We start from the raw sequence: 25407 nt of genomic DNA, 5'->3' as shown, positions 1-25407 counted from the left end.
GCCCATTCCAGTCATTCACACATCAGAACATGACCCTGCTGATCTGGTGTGAATGACTTTACAAGGCGCCGGGGGACAGAGGATCGGGCCTGATTACAGGTATCAGCTGAGTAACAAAGTTTCCTCTTCCCTTGACACGGTCTATCAGTCAGCTCTTTGCCTAGGGAATCTCTTTAGCAGCCCTGTATTTGGCTTAGGCAGGATGTGGTGAGTTTCCGGAGCCAGGTGTATGCAAACAGTTGTGTGCTACCAGGACATACAGATGAAAGAACAGGCTAGTACACATGCCGAGATAGGCTTCAGCTGTGACTATTTTGTGCTCATGCAGTGCCTTGTTGCAGAATATCTGGGAAGGCTTCAGAATCAGACCAGCCCTCCCATCCCCCCAACCCCTGGGGCCAGCTAAATAATTATATCCCTTTCCTACAGGCAAGGAAACTGAGGCATGGGATGGGGGGAAGTGACTTGCCCACAGTCTCTCAGTAGTCTGTGGCAGAGTTGGGAACAGAATCTCAGTCAGCCAATGCCCAGCCCCTCTGGCTCCCACCACTAGACTGCATTCCCAGCCCTTCATTAAAATGCCAATGGACAAAACATTGCATTCTCCAGGCAGAGTGATTGCAAATCCCTGTGCGGACTAATTTAATCTGATTTAAACCCGTTTACATTGATTTAGTTTAACTCAAATCGCATCTTTAATTCAGCTGGTGCAACTTTGAAGATAGTTTGGGTGTAACTAAGGCTATGTCCACACTAGCCCTTTTGTTGCTATAACTTATGTCGCTCAGGGTTGTAAAAAACCACCCCTCTGGATGACATTAGTTACACCGGCACAGCTGTGCTGCTGCAAAAGCACTAGTGAAGACATGGCCTTAACCCTTGTCTAAGAGGTAGTCTACATGCAGAATTACTTTAATATTACACCAGTGTGACACTTCAAACTGATCAGTTAAAACACAGAGCCTTTTGGACCAAACCCCTTTATTTCAGTCTAAAGCAGGCTTATTTCAGTTTAGTTTAAAGTCAGTTAGGAACAGGTTTAAGCTAAATCAAAATAAGATGCTCTTAAATTGAAGTAGGAATCCACACAGGGTTCTGCACAGGTTTATCTAAATCAGTTTAAAAACCAGACTTAAGGCCTTGTCTATCCATGGGAAACTGACCAGCATAACTATTCTAGATTGCTATTATTAAGCTCTTCTGGACTAACTATCCCACAAAGACACTATTCCAGAAGGAAAGTGATTTTATTCCAGATAATTATTCCGCTTTGTATACGCTGGTCAATTTCCCCATTTAGACAAGGCCTGAGTTAAACAGATGCAACTTGAGTGCTTAACACAAGCCCTAAAAGGAGACTGAAGTCCTAGCAATTCTGCCCACAGGGTAACTGTTTTTTCAGGGAGGGCAGCTTCAGAGCCCGAACTGTCCTCCTCCTCTTTAAAAAGCCATCAAAAGCCAGAGATCAGACGAGATAATCACAGTGGTCCCTTCTGGTCTTAGAATCTATATGGATGTAAAAAAACATTATAAAGGTAATAGCAATATTTAGGCAGCTCTGAAGATCAAACAGGCGTAAATGCTAAGGGATCACAAACTCAGCATTGAGAACCTCAAGGATTCAAAAATCATGAATCTCACCCCAAGACACGCCGAGATTGGCTAAAGAGTAAAACAGCTGAGGTCCTTTTTATTTGCCTTTTGGTGTTTGAGCCTTTAGGAGTCACGTTTTCTAACTTTTCCCTGTAATCAGGAAGGCTGGAAATTTACTTTTTTTTTTTTTTAAATAAAAGCTGAGATTCTTATATAATCACATGACTCCAACACATGGGGCATAAAGAAAAACTCCAAACCTCACAGAATCATGATAAAATTGTAAGAGCTGATGACTCTGCTAACTTGACAGAAAATATTAAGGGCTGATACATATCCTTTAAATGTAGGAATGCAGAAGTCTTGTCCAATCCCCTTTAGGGCGTACGGCCCCACAGTAACCAAAACTTGCTTCCAACATGCAAACACTGTGGGTTAGCCTCTCTTTTGAGAGCTTTGCCTTGTATACCCATGTGCAGAACAGCTGGGCTCATACCAGAGGGCAAGGCTAATACCGTCAACACAGCTGAGAGCAGCACTGAAATGAAAAACCCGACCTTCTGCCACGTCTTCGTCTTGACTCCATGCTCCCGAAGCAAAAAGGGAGCTAGACCATCACCTGTCTGCACCCCTCACCGTCGCCCCCACGTGGCTCCCCATGAGAAATGAAGGCACAAAAGCAGGATTAAAGCACTGTATAGAAGGGATGGGACTTGTGAGTGTTGGCACAGTGACAGCTGTTCTCTGCTTCCCAGGGCCCCCCGGGGTGCCAGGCAGGGCCCAGAATATGAGAAGTGCAAAGGTGGCTTAAAGCCACCTCTCTGCTCCATCCTAGCCCTGAGCACAGGAACGAGGTAGCTGAGAAACATGCCCAACACAGTTCTCAAACCTCACAGCTAATTTATATGTCTCATGCCAGATTTTAAGATTTGGTGTAACTGCTGCCCTCTCCTGGATGGAATTGGAATTGCCCAACTATGTTTCATATACCCTGTAATGTTGATGGGGATTCTCCTTTAGCCCGAGGGGTAGGGGCCCGCGCTTTTGGATCAGATCCCCAGTCTTGCTGGAGACCCAGCATGCAGTACAACGGATGCGAAGGCTTTGTTCGACGTGGATTTATTAGACAAAAGATGCACTCAGCTAAAGTGTCCATCACGGGCATACCCTTGAAAATCTCTCACACTGATAACCTCGCGCTTACTGCATGTATGTATCAGGGGTTAGCTGGCTACATCTACATAGCTATATACACACAGCCCACATTTGCTGGAGCTTGTCGAACAGGTCATACAGCCAAAGCGTGATCTTCTCTGAAGCGGTCAGTATTAGGACAGCCTGGCCTCCAAGGACTTATGCTCATTTTTGCAGGAAGAGTCACACGGTTTGAAGACTCACAAGACCAGAGAGAGACAGCAGCTCAATGAAGACATGTGATCAAGTGGGACAGGGAAGGAGCTGTATCAGTGACCTCCATGCATGGGCAAAACCACAGTGCCTGGACCCAGCCAGTTGGTGTCTATGTTCAGGGTGTTTTTGGTTGTTTTATGCATAGATGTGGGTAGATCAACAGGCTGTTCTGAGGTTAAGACTCAGACTCATAGACTTTAAGGTCAGAAGGGACCATTGTGACCATCTAGTCTGACCTCCTGCACATTGCAGGCCATAGACCCTCGCCCACCCTCTCCTGTAATAGACCCCTCACCTCGGGCAGAGTCACTGAAGTCCTCAAATCATGGTTTAAAGACTTCAACTTACAGAGGATTCACCATTTACACTAGTTTAAACCTGCAAGTGACCCATGCCCTATGCTGCAGAGGAAGGCAAAAAAACCCCAGGGTCTCTGCTAATCTGACCCAGGAGGAAATTCCTTCCCGACCCCAAATACTGCGATCAGTTAGAGCCTGAGCACATGGACAAGAGCCGCCAGGCAGATACCTGGGAAAGAATTCTCTGCAGTAACTTGGACACTGTCTGAGACTCTGAAGGGGGGTGGGGAGGGGAATAGCTCAGTGGTTTGAGCATTAGCCTGCTAAACCCAGGGTTGTGAGTTCAAGCCTTGAGGGGGCCATTTAGGGATCTGGGGCAAAAATTGGGGATTGGCCCTGCTTTGAGCAGGGGGTTGGACTAGATGATCTCCTGAGGTCCCTTCCAACCCTGATATTCTGTGATTCCCAGCACTGCCACAAACTCCTTGGGTGCCATTGGTCAAGTCATGTCATCTTTCCGTGCCTTTGTTTCCCCAGCTCTAAAATGGGGAGAATAACCCTTCCTTTCTGGCACTCTGAATCCATCTGGTCTGTTTAGACTGTGTTCTCTCTGGAGCAGGGACTGTCCCTCCCTAGTGGTCTCTGCAGAGCCTGGCACAATGGGCCCCAGACCTTGTTCACTACTTGTCTGTGCAGTGCCCAGATCTCTGTGGGAGTCTGTAATACAAATAGACTCAATGAAGCACCCACAGAGCACCAGAGATCTTCTGTGACTTAATCATGAGCGACTGGGAAGAACTGATGCAGCCAAAGATAATTTGCCCACACAGCAACTCATCTCTAGATAGTATCCAGGACACTGGTTCTATAACCAGGGCTCCTCTGGGTCCCCAGTTGTCCCAGGGGGCCCGCTAGGAATGGAGTAGACAAGACCTCAAATTCTAACACAGGGGAGGAGTTCTGAATCGGGGACTCGCCAAACAGGCATCAAAGGATTGTGACAATCATACTGGGAAACGGGAGGGAGCTCCTGGCTAGGTGTAGGGGTCCACATTCTAGCCCTCTTTATCCATCATCAAGCCCCTGTAAAAGAAACTCTCCCCTCCCTCTGCCTTTTGCATAGATCTTTATATGCAAATTTCCAGCAGGTAATAACTGGGGAAAAGAAAAGGGAATGCTGGTTTCTGTTTAAAGAGGAGCCACAACCGGCCTTGCTGGAACAAAAGGGATTTTATATTTTGGCTGGCAAGGGAAAGATGCAGATAAATGCAGGAGAATTATTTACATTTACACAAGGCCAGGGCATTTGTTTTGCATGAGACAGAGAAGCAACAGCAGCAGAAGAAAGGCCCGACAGAAGCCAGCGCTGGCAGCAGACGGAGGAGCCTGCTTGTTTGCCCAGTTCAGGATGCCTGTGAATGAGTCATTCCCCTTTAAAAGCAAGTTCTTAACTGCTGTTGTGTCTATAAACGTGGCATTGTGGGGCTGGCAGTAACTGCTGCTGCAGAAAACAGGCCTGTAAATCCAGAGGGGAGAGAAGAAAGGGAAAAAGAGGGGGAGACGGAAGGGATAGAAATAATCCAATTTTATCTAGGTACCTACGTGGCCCTTGGCAATGTAGTATTTGAGGCACAATTGCCAAAGGAGGCAGTGTGGCCTAATGGATAGAGAACTGGAGATTTGGACTCAGGAGACCTAGGTTCTAATCCTGACCCTGCCACTGGCCTGCCAGCTGACCTTTGACAAGTCCCCTCCCAGTTTCCCCACCTGTGAAACAGAGATATTGCTATTGAAGTGCTTTGAGATCTACAGCTGAAAAGAGCTAGGTGTTATGATTATGGGATTTTATCTTCTCAATCCCCCTGTGCGTGTTAGGGAAGGATTATTTCATTTCACAGTCAGGGAATGGAGGCGCAGGAGAAATTGGACATACAGGAAGCCCTGAAGAACCAGGCATTGAACCCCAGTGTCCCAACCCAGGTGCCCACCCACGACTAGCCCAGCTTTCCTTCCACGTACAGTCCACGATCTGTGCTGTGGTCAAACTGGCTCTACCATCTGCACCTAACGAGAATGGCAGATGTTCGCAATGTGCCCTGGCTGGCGGTTATTATGAAGGCTCTTTTGTGGCACATCCAGAAACATACGTGGGCTTAGCCGCGAGGAGGAGTGGTAAGGTTTGTTAGTGCAGCGTTTGGCTCCCCTGCACGTCTCATGCATGCACTGAGCAAACAGCCCTGCAGTGACCTTTGTGCGATCAGGATACAGAGTAACAGAGTCATTAGGGGACTCTGAACAGTACCTTGTTTTATGAACAGGGCAGAGATTAATGAGAAAAATGCCAGCACCTGGTACACAGCGAGGCTGAGCTATCACTAATCCTTTGATTCTGTTCATGTCCAAGGACAGAAACTTAAACTTTAGGCCTCGCCTTCCTCAGGATCACAGAAAGCTACCAGCAGAGCTGGGACCAGAACCAAGGACCCCTGTTCTAACCACAACAGCAGACTCCTCCTCCCAGAGTGAGGAACAGAATCCAGGAGTCCTGAACTCCGGCCTCCAGCTTTAACCATTAGACCCCATTGTTTCCCCATAGTGAGAAGTGAACATATCTCATGCCCAATGCCCACTTCCCAGCGCTGCTGGGGGACAAGAGGGGGAGGAGAAGTGGAAATTCTGAGTCACTGGACAACCATCTCACACCCTGTAGCATGGAATCCAATTGCCCCGACTCTGCTGCCTAGACTGCATGTCCAGCGTGGGAGTATCCCCCCCAGGGCAGGGCGGGGTTGGCAGCACTGCCGGCTCAGGAATTCAGAGCCACCTCCTGCCAGAAGGGACAAACAAAGTCGGGCTTCTTGTTGGGCTGCACTGGGGAAAGGGTGGGGGAGACAAACGCATGCTTGGCTGCTGTGACATGCGAGATGAGACAGACCCAGCCCAGTGGGGCTGTTTTTGCTGGATAACTGAGGGCTCCTAAACCTCCCGTGCAACAGAGCAGGTTGCTTTACTGGCTTAAAACACAACGCCCTTAGACCCGTAATACTGCCCACTAGGCCAGAACAGGAGTCTGCCGCTGGCCACGACATTCTGGCTGTGTGACTATCCAGACCCTTCCAGGTTCTCCAGAGAACCAAGCCTCGGGCTTTTGTCTATGCTGGGGTTTCAGCCGCCACGGCCCATTCACCCTGGTGCAGCACCATTTGTGCCAGGGGAAATCCCCTCCGTGTGAGGGGCCCTGGCACAATACACAGATGGCTGGAATCGCAGCGCAGGCAAAGCTTCCGACCCATGCAGCCAGGTGTGGCAGGCAGAGGTAGCAGCTAAGCAGCTGGGATCACTGTGGAGACCGGCTCCCGTGAACGGAGGTCTGGTCAGATCACGTTTCCACCGATGCGCGTAGGTCGGCTCATGCAATGTTTAAGGAAGGAAACAGCAGCGTGTTGGGACGGGAGGGAGGAGGGGAGGCAGCCAGCACCTTTCCATTCAGTTTTTACAGCTTACTCCAGAAGCAACCACTCCCTGGATAGCATCTGCTCACAGGCCATGGAGCATGAGTCACGCCCCATCCCCACCACTTTTACCAACCAAGATTGCAGAACTTCCTAGGTTCCTCTCGATTCCTGCTCCAGGGCCTGGGGCTGCATCAGAGTAAGACGAAGAGATGCTGAGCGTCCAGCACTTTGCACAGTCCAGCGGACACGGGACAGAACTGGGAGTCAGGTGTCCATTCCCTGTTTGGCCCCAGACTCACTGTGGGTCTGTATACACAGCGATGGCCGTGCATGGGCTAGTCGACCCAGGCTAGCCCACCCCCTGCCAGCGCAGGTAACAACAGTAGCGAAGACAGAGCAGCGCATGCCTGAGAACAGGCTTGCGAGCCAACCACGCACCCGGATCCGTTCGCTGCAGTGTCTTCTCTGCTATTGCCCCGCACGCTGGATGGATTCAAACTCACGTGGGCAGGCTAGCCTGTGCATAGCTAGTGCTGTGTAGACAAACCCTGTGGGACCTTGGGCAAGTCACTCAGCCCCTCTCCGTGCCTCAGTTTCCCCTGCCACCCTCTGACTTGTCTAGATTGTACGCTTTAAAAGTGGCACCCCAGGCTCAACTGAAGTCTCCAGACACTACTGTAATACCTATAATATGGGAGCAGGGGATCGTTACTGTCTTGTACCGACGGCATCACAAGCTGGCCCAATATGGGAGGGTTCCACGTCCGCTGTGGGTTTGCAGGGCCTAAGATCCATGCAGACAGCACATTCAAAGCAGCCACCCAGCACAATGGCAGGCTAGGTCAACTCAGCCCCACGTCCCCTTATGGGCGAAGGGCTCCCTGAGTCTCATCTGCTGCTGCCATCACAGAGAGGCCGGCATCCGACACAAAGCTGTGCATTCCCAGGGGTTTCTTTCCTCTGTAGGAAGCCAAGGAACAAAACATTGGGGGCGGGGGGGGGAATCTTGTGAGCAGACTGAGTCAGGATTTCTGCTTTCTGCTGATGATCTTAAGGGACTGATAGCAAACACAGGAACTTTACCATGAAGGTTTTTTTTTTGGGGGGGGAGGGGGGAAGAGTCAGGGATTACAATGAGAAAACCCATGAGAATGGCCTAAAAAGTCACGAGGGGCTCTTTAAAAAATTTTTTTTTAAATTGTGTATTCGGGTGTTTACCTTCTAGTGTCAAGCTTTTCTCTGCAAAGACAAGAGCTACAAATTTTACTGCCTCTCCTGGGCAGTCACTGCAGTTTATATTATTGTAAAATACAGCAGACACACTAGAATCTGGTATACAGTGCAGGTGATCTCTAATCTGACACTGGCCAGTGTTGATCTCCAGGTGTGTGTGTTTTATCTCTTCTGCTCCTGATTCTTAACTGAGGACTTTGCTCCGGTTGGTATGTTTATGGCACTTGTGATATTTAGCCAAAAGGGATGGCCCCCTTCGCCATAGAGAGCAAGGATCTGTTCCCACTACAGCTGGAATGGTGTTAGCAACACTGCTCCAAGCACCGTTCTCTTGTATTACAGCAACGTCTACGTTCAGGCTCCAACTGAAGTCAAGACCCCATTGTCCTAGGTACTGTACAGACACACAGTAAGAGGCCATTCCTGCCTCAAACCGTCTAAACTAGACAAGGCAAGCAGTAATAATCCCTAGTTCTGCTATCATGCTTTTCATCAGTAGGTCTCAAAGTACTTTACAAAGGTCAGAATCATCCATCATTTTACAGCTGGGAAAACTGCGGCATGGAGGGATTAAGTGGCTTGACTAAGGTCATCGGGGGAGTCTGTAGCAGAGCAGGAAACTGAAGGCAGGTTTCCAAATCCCAGGTCAGTGCTTAACCACAAGACCATCCCTCTTACGAGAAAGGGGACTGACAAGTGCTCTCCCACGGTTGTGCTGCCATTTCCCTATTCAGTGCAGTCAGGACGTTATTTTATAACCCACAACCAGTTACGATCCTGCAACACTATAGAACGTACCATGTTGGAGGGAGCTGGTAACAACATGGGTGTCCACACCAACATGGCTAGAACAGCTGCTCTTGCAGCGTTAAATGGGGCAGAAGCATGTTTTAGCCACAGACCAGTCCAAGGCTGTAGTGCAGTTTGGAGTGTGATTAACATGTGTTTTGTCCAGTTTAATTCCGTACGGAGGGGCGCACAGCTCTGCTGGGAGGGCTCCCCAACCCCAATAAGGTATTTTCACGGTGCAGCCAGGATATGTGTCTGTCCCTGTGTTAATGCTGAGTTCAAACCGTGCTGGCCTGTTGCTGTTTGGAGCCTGCTGCAGAGTCGGGAGGGCCTGCGGGGCAACGCCACAGGGCCCGATGCTCTGCTGCCCTGCTCCCCTTGTGCTCTCAGTCGCACCAGCGCAATGTGATCAGAATGGTAATGTTTCACACCCGCTACGCACTGGTGCGAATGAGCGCACACGTAACGGGGCAGTGGAGAACTGAGCCCTGGTCTCGATCTCATCACCCTCGGCTCTCCCAATGCCCTGGTGAGCTCAACCGCCAGGCCTTGCTAGGAGACAGGCTGCTGCATTCCACCACAGCTGCGGATGTGAAACTGACACAGATTGCCCACTTCGTCACTGGATCCTCTTTAACCCCCCGACTCCAGTCCCCTCCACAGTTGACTGCCTGGCCAGTTGTTTAGCCTCACACTGAGGCTATTGAGTGCCTGCAGGGGAGGGAGAGAACATAAGAACAGGTGGACGATCAGAGACGAGGCTGGGGTCTGATTGACTGGGGCTATGTATAGAGCCGGTTCTTATAAATCGCCTGTCATACTGGCGGGTATCTCAGGGCCATGGAGATCCCAGCCATGCAGCGACGAGCAGGAAGATCAAGCGACTGGAGCATGCTCAGCAGAAAGGGATGCGAGTGACTCCGCAGAGTGATCCCGGTGCTGGGAAAGCCGTGTGACTTCCTCACCCCCTGATCCTGCAGCATTGCTGGAACTGGGAAGAACCTCTTCAAATCAGAGAAGCAGCATAGTCCAGTGGATCATCCTCCCCATTTTACAGGTGGGGAAACTGAGGCACAGAGCAGCAGCTCTGACCAGTGAATAGAGCCACTGGACTGGGAGACTTCGGTTCTATTCCCAGCTCTGTCAGTGACCTGCTTGGCAACCGTGGGTAAATCACGTCTCTCTGTGCCTCAGTTTCCCCCTTCTCGTCTTGCTGTGAGCTCTTTTGGGACATTCTCTCTGACTGTGTATATGTTGTGCACCTACCACAATGGGGCCCTGATTTCAGTTAGGACCTCTAGCCCCTACTATAATACAAGTAAATAATTTGAGGTCCCCTCCAATTGCAAATATCGAGGAGGCCTTCCCATCTTCCCCCAGTTCAGGAGCCACAATCCTACCACGCCCGGTTTAGAATCAAGCCAGGGTAGCTTTGCTTCCTCGGACTCAAATCCTGGCTCCTGATGGCTCTTTAAGAAACTCACAGTGGAAATTCAAACCTCTCTCCTGGAGAAATCAAATCTCTCTCCATGCACAGACTGAACAAAATAAGAGGCACACCCAAGCCTCCCACCCCTTCCCACCCATCTTCTCATTCACTCCCTCGTTTTCCTAAGGGTCATTACAGTCAGAAAATCACCTAAGTGTCTTAGGACCCTAAGTTGCATGAGAAGTCAATGCAATTTAGGCACTGATGGGACTTAAGTGCTTTTGAAAATTTTACCCTATTAGTTATTTCTATGGTGGCAGCTGGCAGGAGCCCAGTCATAGACCAGGGCCCCATGGTGCTAGGTGCTGTACAAACAGAACAAAATAAGTCCCTGTGCCAAAGAGCTCATAGTCTAAGTACCCTATGTGAAAAGGGATCCTCTCTCCTAACATAACATCCCTTCTCCCTGTCTGGGTTTGGGTCAGATTTGTCTGGGACAGAGGAGCTATTGCTCCCACTAACCCTGAAGCTTTGGGGGAGCAAGCGGGAGTCTTTATTCTGTGTACAGCACCAACATTGCCAGCTAAACCCTGCCTGGGTCTGAACACCGCTGGACCCGATTCTCATTTACACTAAGGTCCCTTTACATTGCCAGAGGGGTCCAAAACAGCTTTAGCGTAGAAACAAGTAAAGTCTGTTGACATAAGAATGAAAAGCAGGATTTGGTTTTATACACACACAACATGCACGGCAAGTAACCTGTGGGTCATTCCACCACTGCAGGGTTTGTGCTCCTTCCTCTGAAGCAGCAGGTACTGCTGGGCCAGTCAGAGATGGGATTCTGTACTAGGCAGACCTCTGGTCTAACCGAGCCCGGCCAATTCCCATTTGCAGAGCCCAGCCTGGAGTGTCAATGGCTGAATGTTTGGGGGAAATAATCTGGAGCTTGTAACTGAATACACCAGGCTCAATTCGCATTGACACCCACTCTAAGGCTCCTTTATGCTCCCAGAGGGGGGGAAAAGGGGCCTAAGTGTGAATGAGCATCAGGCCCAGTGGCTATGAAATTAGCAAGGATATAAATGTGGGATATTCCTCTGCCCAATATACTTTTCTTTTAGCAGGTTGCTCTTGTGATTCCTGTACAGCCCTTTGAAGTTCGGCCTGACTGTACAATCTGTTCTTTGTTCATCCCAGAAGGGAAGATCTCCCCCTAAGTAAAACGGTTTTTCTTCTGGAGGCTTTTTATAAAGCGGGTGGTGGTAGAGGGAGAAGGAATGTTCCATAAAGATCAAATTTTTCTCCCTATGCACAATGTTCCAGTGAAACCACATCATCATCATAGTGAAGCATTTCAGAGAGGGGCGGTGCAGCTCCGCGTGGGATGAATGGAAGAGGGAAGATCGCTGCCAGCATGAAGAGTTTTAGCAGGCACATGCACTTGTATATCATACACAAGGCTCTCAAAGTACTCTGGGGACTTTAAGTCTCATGTCCCCATGTAAGATTTTACTGATGGGGAAACTGAGGCAGGCAGCAGAGCGGTGACTTGCACAAGGTCACACAAAGTCAGTAGCAAACCGGGATTAGAACCCGGGAGTCCTGACTCCCAAGTTCTTCTGCTCTGGTCCAGAGCTCGGACCAGAACCCATGAGTCCTGACTGCCAGTCCCTTGCTTCACCCACTGGATCACACTCCCAGACACTCTCGCTTCCAGACCTAGGAAGCGAATCCAGGCTCAAGGCTCAGACTGGCTGTTTAGACAAAGCAAGAGAGCCCTCAGATTAAACAAACACAGAAGCCATGTAATTCTCTTTATACAACAAGAAGTGGAAGTTTTAAGGGACTGGCTGGCACGACCAGCCATGTGCTGCTGAGCCTGGCATCTCTAGCTTGCCTGCTTGAGTCCAGTGGAGTTTAGTAGGGATCAACCACCATTTCCATCTGATGGATGTTGGGGGACCCTCTGTGAGGAATGAGTTTGGTGGAGTCTCAGTGGAGTTCCCAGTGGGTAGGACAGGTGTCTCCCATTAAATCCCAGAGCAGGCAAAGACCCACCTGCAACTAACAAAGTGCTGCGGCTCAGGTCTGGTGGGGAGGGGGAAATCAGTGCTGGATGTTAACTAACTACCCATTGCCCACAGCCAGGCGCAGCTGCTTGGTTACTCCATGTCCACACAGATTTCAAAGGCAGAGAGACTCTTCTTCATTAAGAAACAGGAGAAGAACTGGGCTGGGGAAAGAGCGAAAGTCAATACTGAGCTACCAGCTTAATCAGGTTAGGGGCTGGAATTCAGGAAGCAATCGCTTAGACAATCTTATAATGAGCAAGGTCTGGTTCCTGTTTCGGAGAAGGAATGGTGAAAAAAACAACGCTCTATCTTTCCTTGTCTTCGATCAGGCTCTTAGCAAAACCGCCAGCCATGGCCAGAATGGAACTAGCTAACTATTAGGCCACACATGAAGCATGAGCTGGGATGAACAGTTTAGCGTCTAGAGACTTTGACAGGTTTCAGAGGAACAGCCGTGTTAGTCTGTATTCGCAAAAAGAAAAGGAGTACTTGTGGCACCTTAGAGACTAACCAATTTATTTGAGCATGAGCTTTCGTGAGCTACAGCTCACTTCATCAGATGTATACCGTGGAAACTGCACTTTGAGGAGCCCAAAACACACTGCACCTCCCCATGCACTGCAGCAGCGGGGAGGTCCATGAAGAATCCCGTTCCCTTTGCTGTGGGGCAAGGCCCTCGATTTCTTCAGCAGTGGGATAAGAGTGGGTCAGGTACCCACAAAGGGCTAATGGACCTGAACAAGAGTGAGGGTATCAACCTTTACTCTGGCGATGCAGCTCCTCACTCACCAGAGTAAAGAGCCCTGTAGAGCCTGGTGTCCAGATCCATTCCCGTGGGGGCCCCAGAGACCGCCAGACCATCACCGCCTAACACGAAGCAACTAAGGGTGCATGGCATGAGTGGCTAGCTCCTCACGGAGGCTCTAGGCCACCCAGCTGGAATCTGCTGCTGGCAGAACCATGGTGCTGAAAGGATCAGGCCAAATGTGGTTTTAGACCCAGGAGGGCAGCAGCAGGATCCAATTAAGAAGGAACAGAGCCACACCGAAACCGACCACTGAGCTTCCTGTACAGCTTGGGGGTGCAGGGCAGTGAGAACGAGATCGGGAGCAGCAGGAGAGCGGGCGCTGCTTTTATAGCAAAGCCACCTCTGCAAAGTAAACCTGAGGCAGGGCTCCATCCCAGCCCCTCTCCCGCATGCAGGTGTCCCCCGTCCCCGAGCAATGGCTTGTGCAGACTTTGGATACCACCGCCTGGAAGATATATGGCGCCTCGGCTGCACCAAGCTGTGAGAGCGGGAGATGAAGGACAGAGAGGCTGGGTTGGGCAGCCCTTGTTGAAGAAGCCTTCACCCCAAGCAGAGAACCATGGAGAGGACAGGATGAGCCGTGGCAGGGCTTGACAAACCTATTCTCCCCTTGACCTGTCCCAGGCAGCTGTCATTCACCTTCTGGAGGAGCTCGGTTGGTTTGCATTTCATGAGTCCCAGTGCTGCCGCCCTTCTGAGCTTTCGAAGGGAAACCCCCCACCTCCCCTCGTCTGGGTGACTGCCTGTTCCCACGCCAGCTCGTGCTGCTCCACGCGGGAGAGCAGCCTAGGGTATCTCATGTCATCTGACAATCCTCTCCTCCAGCAGCTAAGGCAGGCCAGGAGCATGACCCAGGCTTTCCCAGGATGCACCAGTGCAGACATAGCTGTCCTTCAGAGGCACGGACAGGCCGGGGCTGGAGAAAATCGCCACCGTGGGGGCAGGGACCACAGCGCAGGACCACGGGTGTGACGTGGCACAGCGGGTGGCATGAAGGGGGCCCAGATCTAAGGGGTACCGGGCGGGTGCATGTTTTGGCTGCAATCCTTCCAGCCTGGCTGGGCCTGATAGGGGAGGCCCATGAATCCCAGGCCGTGTGATGCAGGAGGGGAAGGGCGTTGGCTGCTGCCTGCAGCTGTGAGTCAGACATGGGCCGCCCCAGCACTGCCAAGCCCTCGTGCCTGACGTGATCTCACACTTTAAATCCAAACCACCTGGAGACTACCACTCCACCACCCAATCACAAGCTGCCAGGGAATGCCCTGGAGCACAACTGGCCCGTTGGAAAACAGCAGGCTGCTGGGGCAGGCAGGCAAGCCTGGCTGTTAGGGACACGTGCGGCTGGCCCCACCCCAGAGCCAGCTCTGCCCAGCACAGGAGCAACGGTCCAGCAGGCAGCTCCTGCCAGAGACCAGCACAGGACAGGGCTCTGGCTGGTGTCCTGAACTGGTGCAGGCCAAGCGTGTGTCCATCTGCCTTGTGCCAGGCCATAATCTATGGGATGTTTCTGCAATGCTCTCTCCAGCTGCCTCCATTCTTCCAGCACAGGTGCAGTCCCTGCCACTTGGACTGCTAGCACCCACTGGGCCCTGGCATTCTCACCATCACGCCACCCAGCCCTGCTCAGAGCCGGAACAAGATGCCCCTACCCAGTCTGTACGAGGGCTCTGGCTGACAGAGCTACCTGGGCACTGCCAGGAGAGTGGGAAGAGTTAGGCAATGGCAAAAAGCTGCCCGGGATGCATGATTGCTGTGCCTCCCTGAGCAAGGTAGTTAATCATAACCCAGCCCTTGCTGCACTGTGGTCTATTGTTTCGTCACCTTTCACCTCCATGCAGCGGGCCCAGCCCTGGTCCTTAAGAAGGCGCCTATTGTGTGCCTGCCTTCAGCAAGGGCAGCTCGGAGCTCCCTCAAGTGCCAACTGCGGCCCGTCTCCCACCATCAATCGCACTGGGAGAGCCCAACCCTGCAACGAGATCTCTCTGGCACGTGCCAGCTAGGGTGACCAGACAGCAAATGTGAAAAATCGGGATGGAGGGGGGGGCGGTAATAGGAGCCTATATAAGAAAAAGACCCAAAAATCGGGACTGTCCCTATAAAATCTGGATATCTGGTCACTCTATGTGCCACCCCCTGCCCAGATGTTGTTGGAAGCCCAGCGATAAGCCACACCCTCTACGGCAGGGCACGGGGATTGGAGCATGGAAACTGCTAACACTAGAGCGAGTGCCCCAGGGCAAAACAGGCCAGGGAGACACCGCCCCCCGTACCTGTCCACGCAGGGCTGTGGCAGGGGCACCGAGACGTGGGCTCTGTCTACATTTAAACAACTACGGCAGCACCACTGTGTAGACACTTTCTCCAGCAACGGGAGGGGTTCTCCCGACACTGTTGTTAATTCACCTTCCCGAGACGTGGTAGCTAGAATTCTTCCTTGGACCCAGTACTGTCTACACTGGGAGTAATGTCACCGTAACTTTGTTGATCGGGGGGTGTGGCTTTTTCATACCCCTTATTGATGCAGCTGGGTCAACTTAACTTTTTAGTGTAGACCTGGTCTTATACTCTCACTGCCTGCACCGGGCAGATTCAATGGACTGGAATGCCTTCAGGAGAGAGTGTGGCCTACCATTTAGAGCAGAGGACTTCAAGGACTCCTGGGTCCAGACCCCCACCTCTGGGAGGGGAGTGTGATCTAATGATCAGAGCAAGGGGCAGGGGGATGAATGGGGGAGTCAGAACTGATGAGTCCTGTTCCAGACAGAATCAGTGAGTTTGGGCAAGTCACTGAGCCTTATTCTACCTCAGTTTCCCCATTGCTAAAATGGGTTCAATAATGTATCTCCTACTGCACAAAGTTGTCGGGAGGCTCGGTGAACAGTTGCCAAACCACCAGCCAAGACCCTTGAGGAAAGGAGCTAGAAAGCAGCACTAACTTAGCATTCAGCTCCTGGCCTGAGTCAACGCACAGTGAAATTAACATTGGGCTTTCTCCAGTGTTAATTTCACCAGCAAGAACTAGAGACTCCAGCCCTGGAAGGAAGCAGGGCTGTATCTACGGCAAGGGGAGAGCATCTCTGTTAAGCGAGTCAACGTCCCCAGCACCAGATCATAACCAAGCCTGCGTTTGCTGACAACAGAGCTATGAGTAGCACCATCGCTTCCATCGCCTTTTATGATGAGATTACTGGTTCTGTGGATGAAGGGAAAGCAGTGGATGTATTGTTTCTTGACTTTAGCAAAGCTTTTGACACGGTCTCCCACAGTATTCTTGTCAGCAAGTTAAGGAAGTACGGGCTGGATGAATGCACTATAAGGTGGGTAGAAAGCTGGCTAGATTGTCAGGCTCAACGGGTAGTGATCAATGGCTCCATGTCTAGTTGGCAGCCGGTGTCAAGTGGAGTGCCCCAGGGGTCGGTCCTGGGGCCGGTTTTGTTCAATATCTTCATAAATGATCTGGAGGATGGTGTGGATTGCACTCTCAGCAAATTTGCGGATGATACTAAACTAGGAGGAGTGGTAGATACGCTGGAGAGGAGGGATAGGATACAGAAGGACCTAGACAAATTGGAGGATTGGGCCAAAAGAAATCTGATGAGGTTCAATAAGGATAAGTGCAGGGTCCTGCACTTAGGACGGAAGAATCCAATGCACCACTACAGACTAGGGACTGAATGGCTTGGCAGCAGTTCTGCGGAAAAGGACCTAGGGGTGACAGTGGACGAGAAGCTGGATATGAGTCAGCAGTGTGCCCTTGTTGCCAAGAAGGCCAATGGCATTTTGGGATGTATAAGTAGGGGCATAGCGAGCAGATCGAGGGACGTGATCGTTCCCCTCTATTCGACATTGGTGAGGCCTCATCTGGAGTACTGTGTCCAGTTTTGGGCCCCACACTTCAAGAAGGATGTGGATAAATTGGAGAGAGTCCAGCAAAGGGCAACAAAAATGATTAGGGGTCTAGAACACATGACTTATGAGGAGAGGCTGAGGGAGCTGGGATTGTTTAGCCTGCAGAAGAGAAGAATGAGGGGGGATTTGATAGCTGCTTTCAACTGCCTGAGAGGTGGTTCCAGAGAGGATGGTTCTAGATTATTCTCAGTGGTAGAAGAGGACAGGACAAGGAGTAATAGTCTCAAGTTGCAGTGGGGGAGGTTTAGATTGGATATTAGGAAAAACTTTTTCACTAAGAGGGTGGTGAAACACTGGAATGCGTTACCTAGGGAGGTGGTAGAATCTCCTTCCTTAGAGGTTTTTAAGGTCAGGCTTGACAAAGCCCTGGCTGGGATAATTTAACTGGGAATTGGTCCTGCTTCGAGCAGGGGGTTGGACTAGATGACCTTCAGGGGTCCCTTCCAACCCTGATATTCTATGATTCTATGATTCTCCTGACACGCCCTGCCAGGTGAATTCAGCCACACTAGTGGCTTGACCAGCCTGGGGTATGAGACACCCAAAGCAGAGCTCATGAGCGTGAGACGCTGGGTGCTGACAACCACCAGCCTTTAGACACTTGGCTTGTTCTCGTCATCTCTCCCATGCTGTAGGCACCAGCCCTTCTAATGGAACAGTGGCTGCTCGGCCCAGATAACGCTCACACAGGAGGTCTGGGAGCCTGGTGGGGGAAGATACCAAGGAAATGTTTCTGCCTCAGCTCTAGATACAAGACTGAATGCGCGCGTGGACTGGATTAGTCATGCTCCTAGAGAATCTTCCACCAGGGCAGCTCAGAGTATTTCAGACAATGGGCTCCAACCTCCGTCCCCCTGTGAAGCCACTTACCCCAGCTCAAAGCAAGCTCAGAACCTGTTCTCAGCTGGTAGCATGTTGCACCCCTTTAGCAATGGGAATAGTGACTGCAGGAGGCCTGACTTCCTTGTCCTGCCCAATGAGTCCAGCCTCACAGCCCCCTCTGGGACCTGGGTAAGTGTTATTGTCCCCGGCTCCTTTTACAAAGGGGGAAACTGAGCAACAGAGAGGGGACAGGACTTGTTCTGTAGGTCACAGTGCCCCAGCTGGGACCAGGAGCCCTGACTGCCCAATCCAGAGCTTTTGCCACAAAAGATTATCCTATGGAATTCCCTTCCTAGCCTGTAGTAGGGGATTCAGTCAACTCTATGGGGCCGCCACGAAGGCCAGCTATTCTCCAAGCCAGTAGCCCCAGGAAGAGAAACGAAGGTAAATTCACGGAGGCCTCCCTGAACACCGGACCCAAATATCTTTATCCCAGAAATCGGCGCGAAAGGCTGCTCAGAACAAACAGCCTACACCTCCCGCTTTTAGCATGGATCAGAGCAGAGCTCTTTCCAACCCAGATCTCTCCCATACAAAGGAGACGCTGGATATTGTCTGTGGTTAGAGCTGGGTGATGAGAGCCAGGACCCCTGCACTCCATTCCCAGCTTAGTGAAGGGCCTCGAACCAGTCACTTTAGCTCTGTGCCTCAGCTTCCCTCCATGTGTAAAGTGAGTCTAGTAACTACCTCTCTTGCAGGCGGTGTATTAAAGTGCTTTGAGAACCTCAGAGGAGTCACGCTACAGAGGCACGAAATGCTATTTCTACTGGAACGCCTCCCCAAAGCGGAGTTGTTTTGATTCATTTAACTTGTGCCTCCCTCTGAGTAACTTCACAGCCCCGAGGAAGCAATCAGAGCAGAACGCAATAAATCCTGCTCATTACGAGGACTTTTCAGATCAGAAAGTTTCCTGAAACCCAACACAACTCCTCCATGCTCACCCACCCCTACATTCATTATCAAGCTCTTCCCAGAATTCATCATGTTGACAGTAACCGGTACAGTAACTCTAAGTAGTAAATGAATAATTCAATATTGACATCCGGGGAAATAAACCCTGTTCTTTACTCTCGCTGCTGATTCACAGGTCTCTGTTTGAGACATCACAACACTTTGGTGTCTCTTGGTAACCACTGTCACTGCCTGTTCTCCAAGCACAAAGAAAGATAGGAGCGGGGGCTTTCAAGATAAATGGCCTGAGTCACCAACAGTCGCTTTTGATAACGAGGTTCAGAACAGGAGAGTGATCATTTGGGAAACCCCTCGGGGAAGGGAGTTTTTTCCAAGGGGGTCTGTTGTGTCAGAGAATGGCAGCAGCACCATCCAGTTTTCAAGAATGCACATTCCATTCCAGTGAGCAACAGAACGTACAGATTATATACAGGGATCACTGCAATGCAGCCATCTCTGGAGTGGAGCAGGGCAGCTGTGTAACAGCCACACAGCAGCAGGAGCTGGCTGCAGGCTGGGCATTATTGTAATGGATGGCTTAAGAAAAAGATCGAGGGGATGGTTTTAACGTTTAAGGCTGCAAAACCTTTAGAAAACACGGCTCCTGTTGTAGGAGCAAAATCTCTTCCTCCCCATTATCGTCAAAATCCTCCCCCATCCCGGCATGCCCACAGCCAGGGGAAAACAGACACAGACATTCAGCACACGGAAACCTGCATTCAAAATCCATCTCCAAATAGCAACGAGTCTCTAGGATCTAAATTCAGAACTAGCTACAGTTCTAGCACAGAGATGACCACAGAGTTATCTAGAGACGGATCCATGGTTGGGGAGAGACACAGGAAGCTAAATATAAAATCCTGGGCAGTTTTTAAAGACATCTGTAAAATGTTCCTCCCGCTTTCTGAGTGGGTTGATTATTCATGGCAGGCTGCCCCTTTTGGGGGTCTTTTAGAAAACAAACTCCGTTATAGCAAAGCCAGGGAGGTAAGACGCTTCAGATATAATGCAGGAATGGGAGACGTGCTTTATTTGCTGTCATGCAAACCTGGATTCGAATCCCGCTTACGCTCCCTGGAACGGATTGTGGGTGGGAGCGTGATGGAGACAGCAGACTTAGCCCTATGGGAGTGTCCCCTGCTGCCCAGCAAGGATCTGGTCTCAGCAGAGACCAGAATACGCCAGAGCTGAAGACCCTAAAGGGGGTCATGTTCTGATCCAAACTCCATGACGTCAATGGGAGTCCACGACTTTTGAATCAGGACCACTGAGTGAAACAGCAGGGCTCTGAAGCTTTCCAGATATAGGAGCCACTCCCAACCTCCTTTGGATCCCTCTGACCTTCACCACCGTCCACTGGGGACAAGTGCTTCTGCAGCATGGGCTGAGGAGAGACAGAACGGGAAACCCAAGTCCCCAGGCAACCCTTGCTTGTTGGGTGCCAAGGTCCAAAGCTTGGGAGGGAACCAGCTCGTCGGAATGGGCAGAATGCCACCTGGTGCTATTGAGCTCCCCATGCCAAGTCTAGTATAGCAGGGAGGTGCATGGGTGGGGAAAGGGGGGTTTAGGCAAGTTTGGCAGCAGCAGGGGAAAGGAAAGTACAATATAGGGAGGGGAGGAACAGACTTTGAAGCTACCAGTCAGACAGAACCAGGGGGGCTCCCATCACACCCCAGAGCGCCGCAATAAGAAGGTGAGTTTGACACACCAAGAGTTAACCCCAAATCCAAGCCCTTGAATCCCATTTGTCTATGCAGGCTCAGGCTAGTTTCGAAAGAGACACAGGGCAATAGAAAGAGGCTCAGCAGAGCCATGGATCTGCGCTCCAGCCCATTCCCAAAGACCCTCCCGCATGGCATCTCGCATGGTAACGCACAGAAAACCCCCGGTCAGGTAACAGGGACAGCTCAGCACAAGCCAGTCATTTAAAAATCTGTTAAAGGTGGAGTGGGGGAATATGCCAGGCAAGCAAGATCTCCAAGCTGGAGAGCCAGGGCCAGCTACACCTGGGCCAGCTAGATCAATTACTGCTTGGCTTATTCAGCAGCCTCAGAGAGAGAATCTAAGATAGAGATAGGCCCCAAGATGGAAATTCAGAGCCAACTGGATCTAGGGCACCGCGTCCAGCCTATTAGAGAAACGGAGGCCAGACGCAGAGTTTAGATTCAGATTCGGATACCGAACCCTCTCCACTCCCTCTGAAGCCTGGGAGTTCGGATCAGATCCCTTGCTAATTCTATGTCACGTTATTAAAGGCACTTTCATCAGGATCTCTCCACACCAGCGGACAGCTGCCGAGACAATTCCCCTCCAAGGACGGCGCCGGCCCCTGAACACCCAGGGCTGAATTTACACACTGACCATCATGCAGCAATTTATTGCTGGGGGTGGGGTGGGGGGGAGCCAAGAATCATCCCCACCCCCACCCCCCCGCTTCCACAGTAACATCCCAGCCAGGTTAGAGATTTTTCCCATCCTCCTCCGGATTGTTTTTTTTCCCCCTCCAGTCCCTCACTGTTTGCCAAACACATTACAAACATGCTATTCGCTTGGCCCGCAGCCTCAGGATATTTGTGGCCTCTTTCCCAAGGCTGCCAACTCTGGTTGCTCCCACTCCAGCTTCTAGGGGCTGCCCCATTCTTGGTAAGGGGGGAAAAGGGAAATTCTTCCACTACCAGCTGCCCCGCTGCTTAGCATGGGCACTGCCCTGGCACTTACCGTGCCTTCAGCTCCTTGAACTCCTCCCGCACTTTGCTCAGCTCCAGCTGCAGTCGAGCCCTCTCCTTGGCCACGGAATCCAAGGTCTTGCGGGCATCCGCCAGCTCCGATTCGTAGGCCGACTTGATGCCCGACACCTCGCGACTCACCACCTCCTCGGACTCGGTGATGCGCAGCCGGAGACCTGCGTTTTCCGACTCCAGCGAGCGCACCCGGTCAATGTAGACGGCCAGCCGGTCGTTGAGCTCCTGCAGATCCTCCTTCTCCTGCAGGCGGGTGATGCGGGTTGGAGAAAGCGGGGTGCCACTCGCCCCACTCCGTGTGGCCCTCTTCTGAGATGGGGTGTCCATCGCGGTTCACAGCCTGGCAGAGAGACGGGAACACGGGTCGGTGACTCAGATCTCTGGAGCTGCCTTCCCCACGTCTGCGTCTGCCTCTCTGGTACTGACAGTCTGAGTCACTCCCACGGATCTCGGCTCAAATATCCTTGGGAAGTAGGAGATGGGGGAGTGGGAGCGGCTAGGCAAAATAGGGCCAGCCCCCTGCTTTGATTATTTAAAGGAGCAGAGGCTCCTGGAAGAACAGGCAATGTTTAAAATAAGGGCTTGTCCACAAGGGAAAAGTTATAGCGAGATGTACTTAGAATCATAGAATATCAGGATTGGAAGGGACCTCAGGAGGTCATCTAGTCCAACCCCCTGCGTTCAGATGTGAATTTAAACAGCTCTAATGATAGTGGTATAATCCCCGTATGAGTATTCTGGAATTTGAGCACCTTTTGCAGTTTAGTTTTTGCTGCTTTGGACGGGGTTTAAACTGAACTGCGAAGTGCCACTCTTGTTCCAGAATAAAAATAATAAACAGCAATCCCTAGCTCTTCTGGGGCACTCTTCATCAGTAGATCTCAAAGCACTTTACAAAGGAGGTCAGTATCATGGTCTCCATTTTACAGGTGGGGAAACTGAGACAGAGGGCAGGGAAATTACTTGCTCAGGGTCACCCAGCAGGGTGGTGGCAAAGCCAGATCTCCTGAAGCCCAGTGCAGTATTCTATCCACTAGGCAATCCTGCCTCCAGAATAAGAGTGCTCACACAAGGAGTTAGAGCTTATTTACATGGGGTAGTTGACCAGAATAGCCCCCCAGGTGGACATTCTTGTTCCAGAATAAGGCCTTTCCTACAGGGAGACACCCAGGAAAGTTTATCCGAATTAACAAAAGGTGTGAATTTAACCTGCTTTAACCTCATGTGGGCATGCTCATTTGGAATACGAAGCAGCCCACTTCTCATTGGAAGTGGATTAAGCTATGCCAGAAAAAGGCACCCTCCTGCTGGAATGAGAGCGTCCACCTGGAGAGCTACTGTGCTTTAAATTCACAGCCAGGCTTACTCTGCAACAATTTCCCCTTGTGTAGACAAGCTCTTAGAGACACCTCCCATCCCAAACCAGATCTGTGCCAGGCCAGGTCATGGCATCAAAGGACCTTGTGGGTGCTGGGGTGAGGCAGCCACTCAGCATACACAGTAACCCCCTAAAGTGAGGGACATTGTCCAGTGGCTAGTGAGAGTCAAGACTCCCGGATTCTACTGCCCAGATCTGGCAGCTTCAGGGAGTCAGGAGTCCTGCATTCTCTTCCAAGCACTAGCAGTGGTCTATTAGGCTGTGTCTACACTAGGAAATTAGGTCAGTATAACTACATCACTCAGGGATGTGAAAAATCCACACCCGGTCCCACAGCTGTGCCGCTGCAGCATTTTAAGAGCAGACAAGCCCCTAGTTCAAGCAGAAGGCTGGCAAGATACTCGGATCAAAGCAAGGAGTGTGGTCTAGTAGTAAAACCAGGCGGGACTCAGGAGTGAATTCACACTGGAGCAGCCACAGAGAAGTGTTACTAGGATGCTCCAGGACGGTGGCTCTCAACCCTTCCAGACTACTGTACCCCTTTCAGGAGTCTGATTTGTCTTGCGTACCCGCAAGTTCCACCTCACTTAGAAACAACTTGCTTACAAAATCAGACATAAAAACACAAAAACGTCACAGCTCACTAGTACTGACAAATTGCTCTCTTTCCCATTTTTCCCATATAATCATAAAATAAATCAACTGGAATATAAATATTGTACTTACATTTCAGTGTATAGTATAGAGAGCAGTATAAACAAGTCATTGTCTGCATGAAATTTTAGCTTGTACTGACGTCACTAGTGTTTTTTATGTAGCCTGTTGTAAAACTAGGCAAATATCTAGATGAGTTGATGTACCCCCGGAAGACCTCTGCGTACCCTAAGGGGTACGTGTACCCCTGGTTGAGAACCACTGCTCCAGGGAACGGAAAACCAGTCTTACAAGAGGACACTACAAGAGCTTGACTTGTTGAGCCTGGCAAAGCACAGGCTGAGAGGAGATCTGACTGCTGTCTCTAAATACATCTCGACCAGGTGGTGGGCCAGCATAGACGATGCACAGGGCAGGGGGCAGGACCAGGACATTTCCCCTCCCCTCCCACTGCTGTCACTCAGACCAGGCCCAAGCCGCTTCTAGCGGGCAGAGCTTGTTTCATGTTCTCTGTGTATATAAAATCGTCCTACTGTATTTTCCACTGCATGCGTCTGATGAAGTGAGCTGTAGCCCACGAAAGCTTATGCTCAAATAAATTTGTTAGTCTCTAAGGTGCCACAAGTCCTCCTATTCTTAGAGCTTGTTAGATAGCTTTTGGGTCCCAGTCCCATCAGGCTCAGCTGGGTTCAGACAACATGTCAGCAGCTGATACACAGAGCGTGGATGCTAAGGATAGCCCAATGTCCTGACAGAGAAAGCAGCTGTGTGCGCGTGTGGGTGGGTGCAGGGGGGGTCATCGCTAGGGACAACGGGACCCCCCCTTTTCTCTCCCCCTCCAACCTGGCAGCAGGATCAGAGTAGGAAGCAACTATCCAGCCAGCTTCTTCCTCTAGAGAGGGTGGCAACTGATTCCCCCACCTCAGCAGCAGCTGAGGCTGCCTCCTCCACCCCATTCATGGGCATCGTGGACTGCACTGATCTCAGGACCAGCCTGCTGCGGGCAGCATCGTCCCCAGGGGGGACACGTTAGCCATATTTACGCAGCGATGACACCTAGGCCAGGGACCTGTTGGGCCAGAGGCGACACAGAATTGGTGCCTTCCTAGTGCACGAAGCCGAATCCCAATTTCCTTCTTGACTGATCTCCCTCTCCCCAGTCAGGGAAGTCTTCGCTCATCAGCTTACGAGAGTAATAACCCTCTATAGCAAGGGTTCAACCAGGGGTACGTGTATCCCTGAGGGTACGCAGAGGTCTTCCAGGGGGTACATCCTCTCATCTAGATATTTGCCAAGTTTTACAACAGGCTACATAAAAAGCACTAGCCAAGTCAGTACAAATTAAAATTTCATACAGACTTGTTTATACGGCTCTATATACTATACACTGAAATGTAAGTACAAAACTTATATTCCAGCTGATTTATTTTATAATTATATGGTTATAAGGAGAAAGTCAGCAAATTGTCCATAATAGCGAGCTGTGACGCTTTTGTATTTTTAGGTCTGATTTTGTAAGCAAGTCGTTTTTAAGTGAGGCGGAACGTGGGGATACACAAGACAAATCAGACTCCTGAAAGAGGTACAGTAGTCTGGAACGATTGAGAACTATAGCACTTTTTTAACCCTAGATCTGGCTAGTTAGCTAGACAAGGTCCTTCTCTCTTTTGGGTTTGTCCTAGCACCATGGGGCCCTGGTCTGTGAGCGGGGCTCCCATGTGCCATCGCAATAATAAATTATAACACCTGGTCCCCATCACTGTCAGGGCCTCCCCATTCCTCCGTGTATTTATCCTCACATCCT

General features: G+C 50.8%; 1 protein-coding gene and 1 long non-coding RNA gene across 2 annotated transcripts in view; one reads left to right on the top strand and one right to left on the bottom strand.

Moving 5' to 3' along the window:
- The window catches only part of LMNA (lamin A/C), a 57134-nt gene extending 33657 nt beyond the window's left edge, over positions 1–23477 (bottom strand). Inside the window, exon 1 of the mRNA XM_048828931.2 lies at positions 21549–23477. Within this exon, the coding sequence (XP_048684888.1) occupies positions 21549–21898 (350 nt within the window). The 5' untranslated portion in view covers positions 21899–23477. The remainder of the gene's footprint in view (positions 1–21548) is intronic.
- Positions 17612–18951, top strand: LOC125626205 (uncharacterized). Its single transcript, XR_007353696.2, has 2 exons — positions 17612–18008; positions 18578–18951. It is a non-coding gene; the product is annotated as an uncharacterized LOC125626205 (long non-coding RNA).
- Positions 23478–25407: the final 1930 nt, after the last annotated feature.

This window comes from Caretta caretta, chromosome 24 (assembly GCF_965140235.1).
Source record: "Caretta caretta isolate rCarCar2 chromosome 24, rCarCar1.hap1, whole genome shotgun sequence".
Classification (NCBI taxonomy): Eukaryota; Metazoa; Chordata; order Testudines; family Cheloniidae; genus Caretta; species Caretta caretta.
This window is presented reverse-complemented; position numbering and strand designations above follow the sequence as displayed.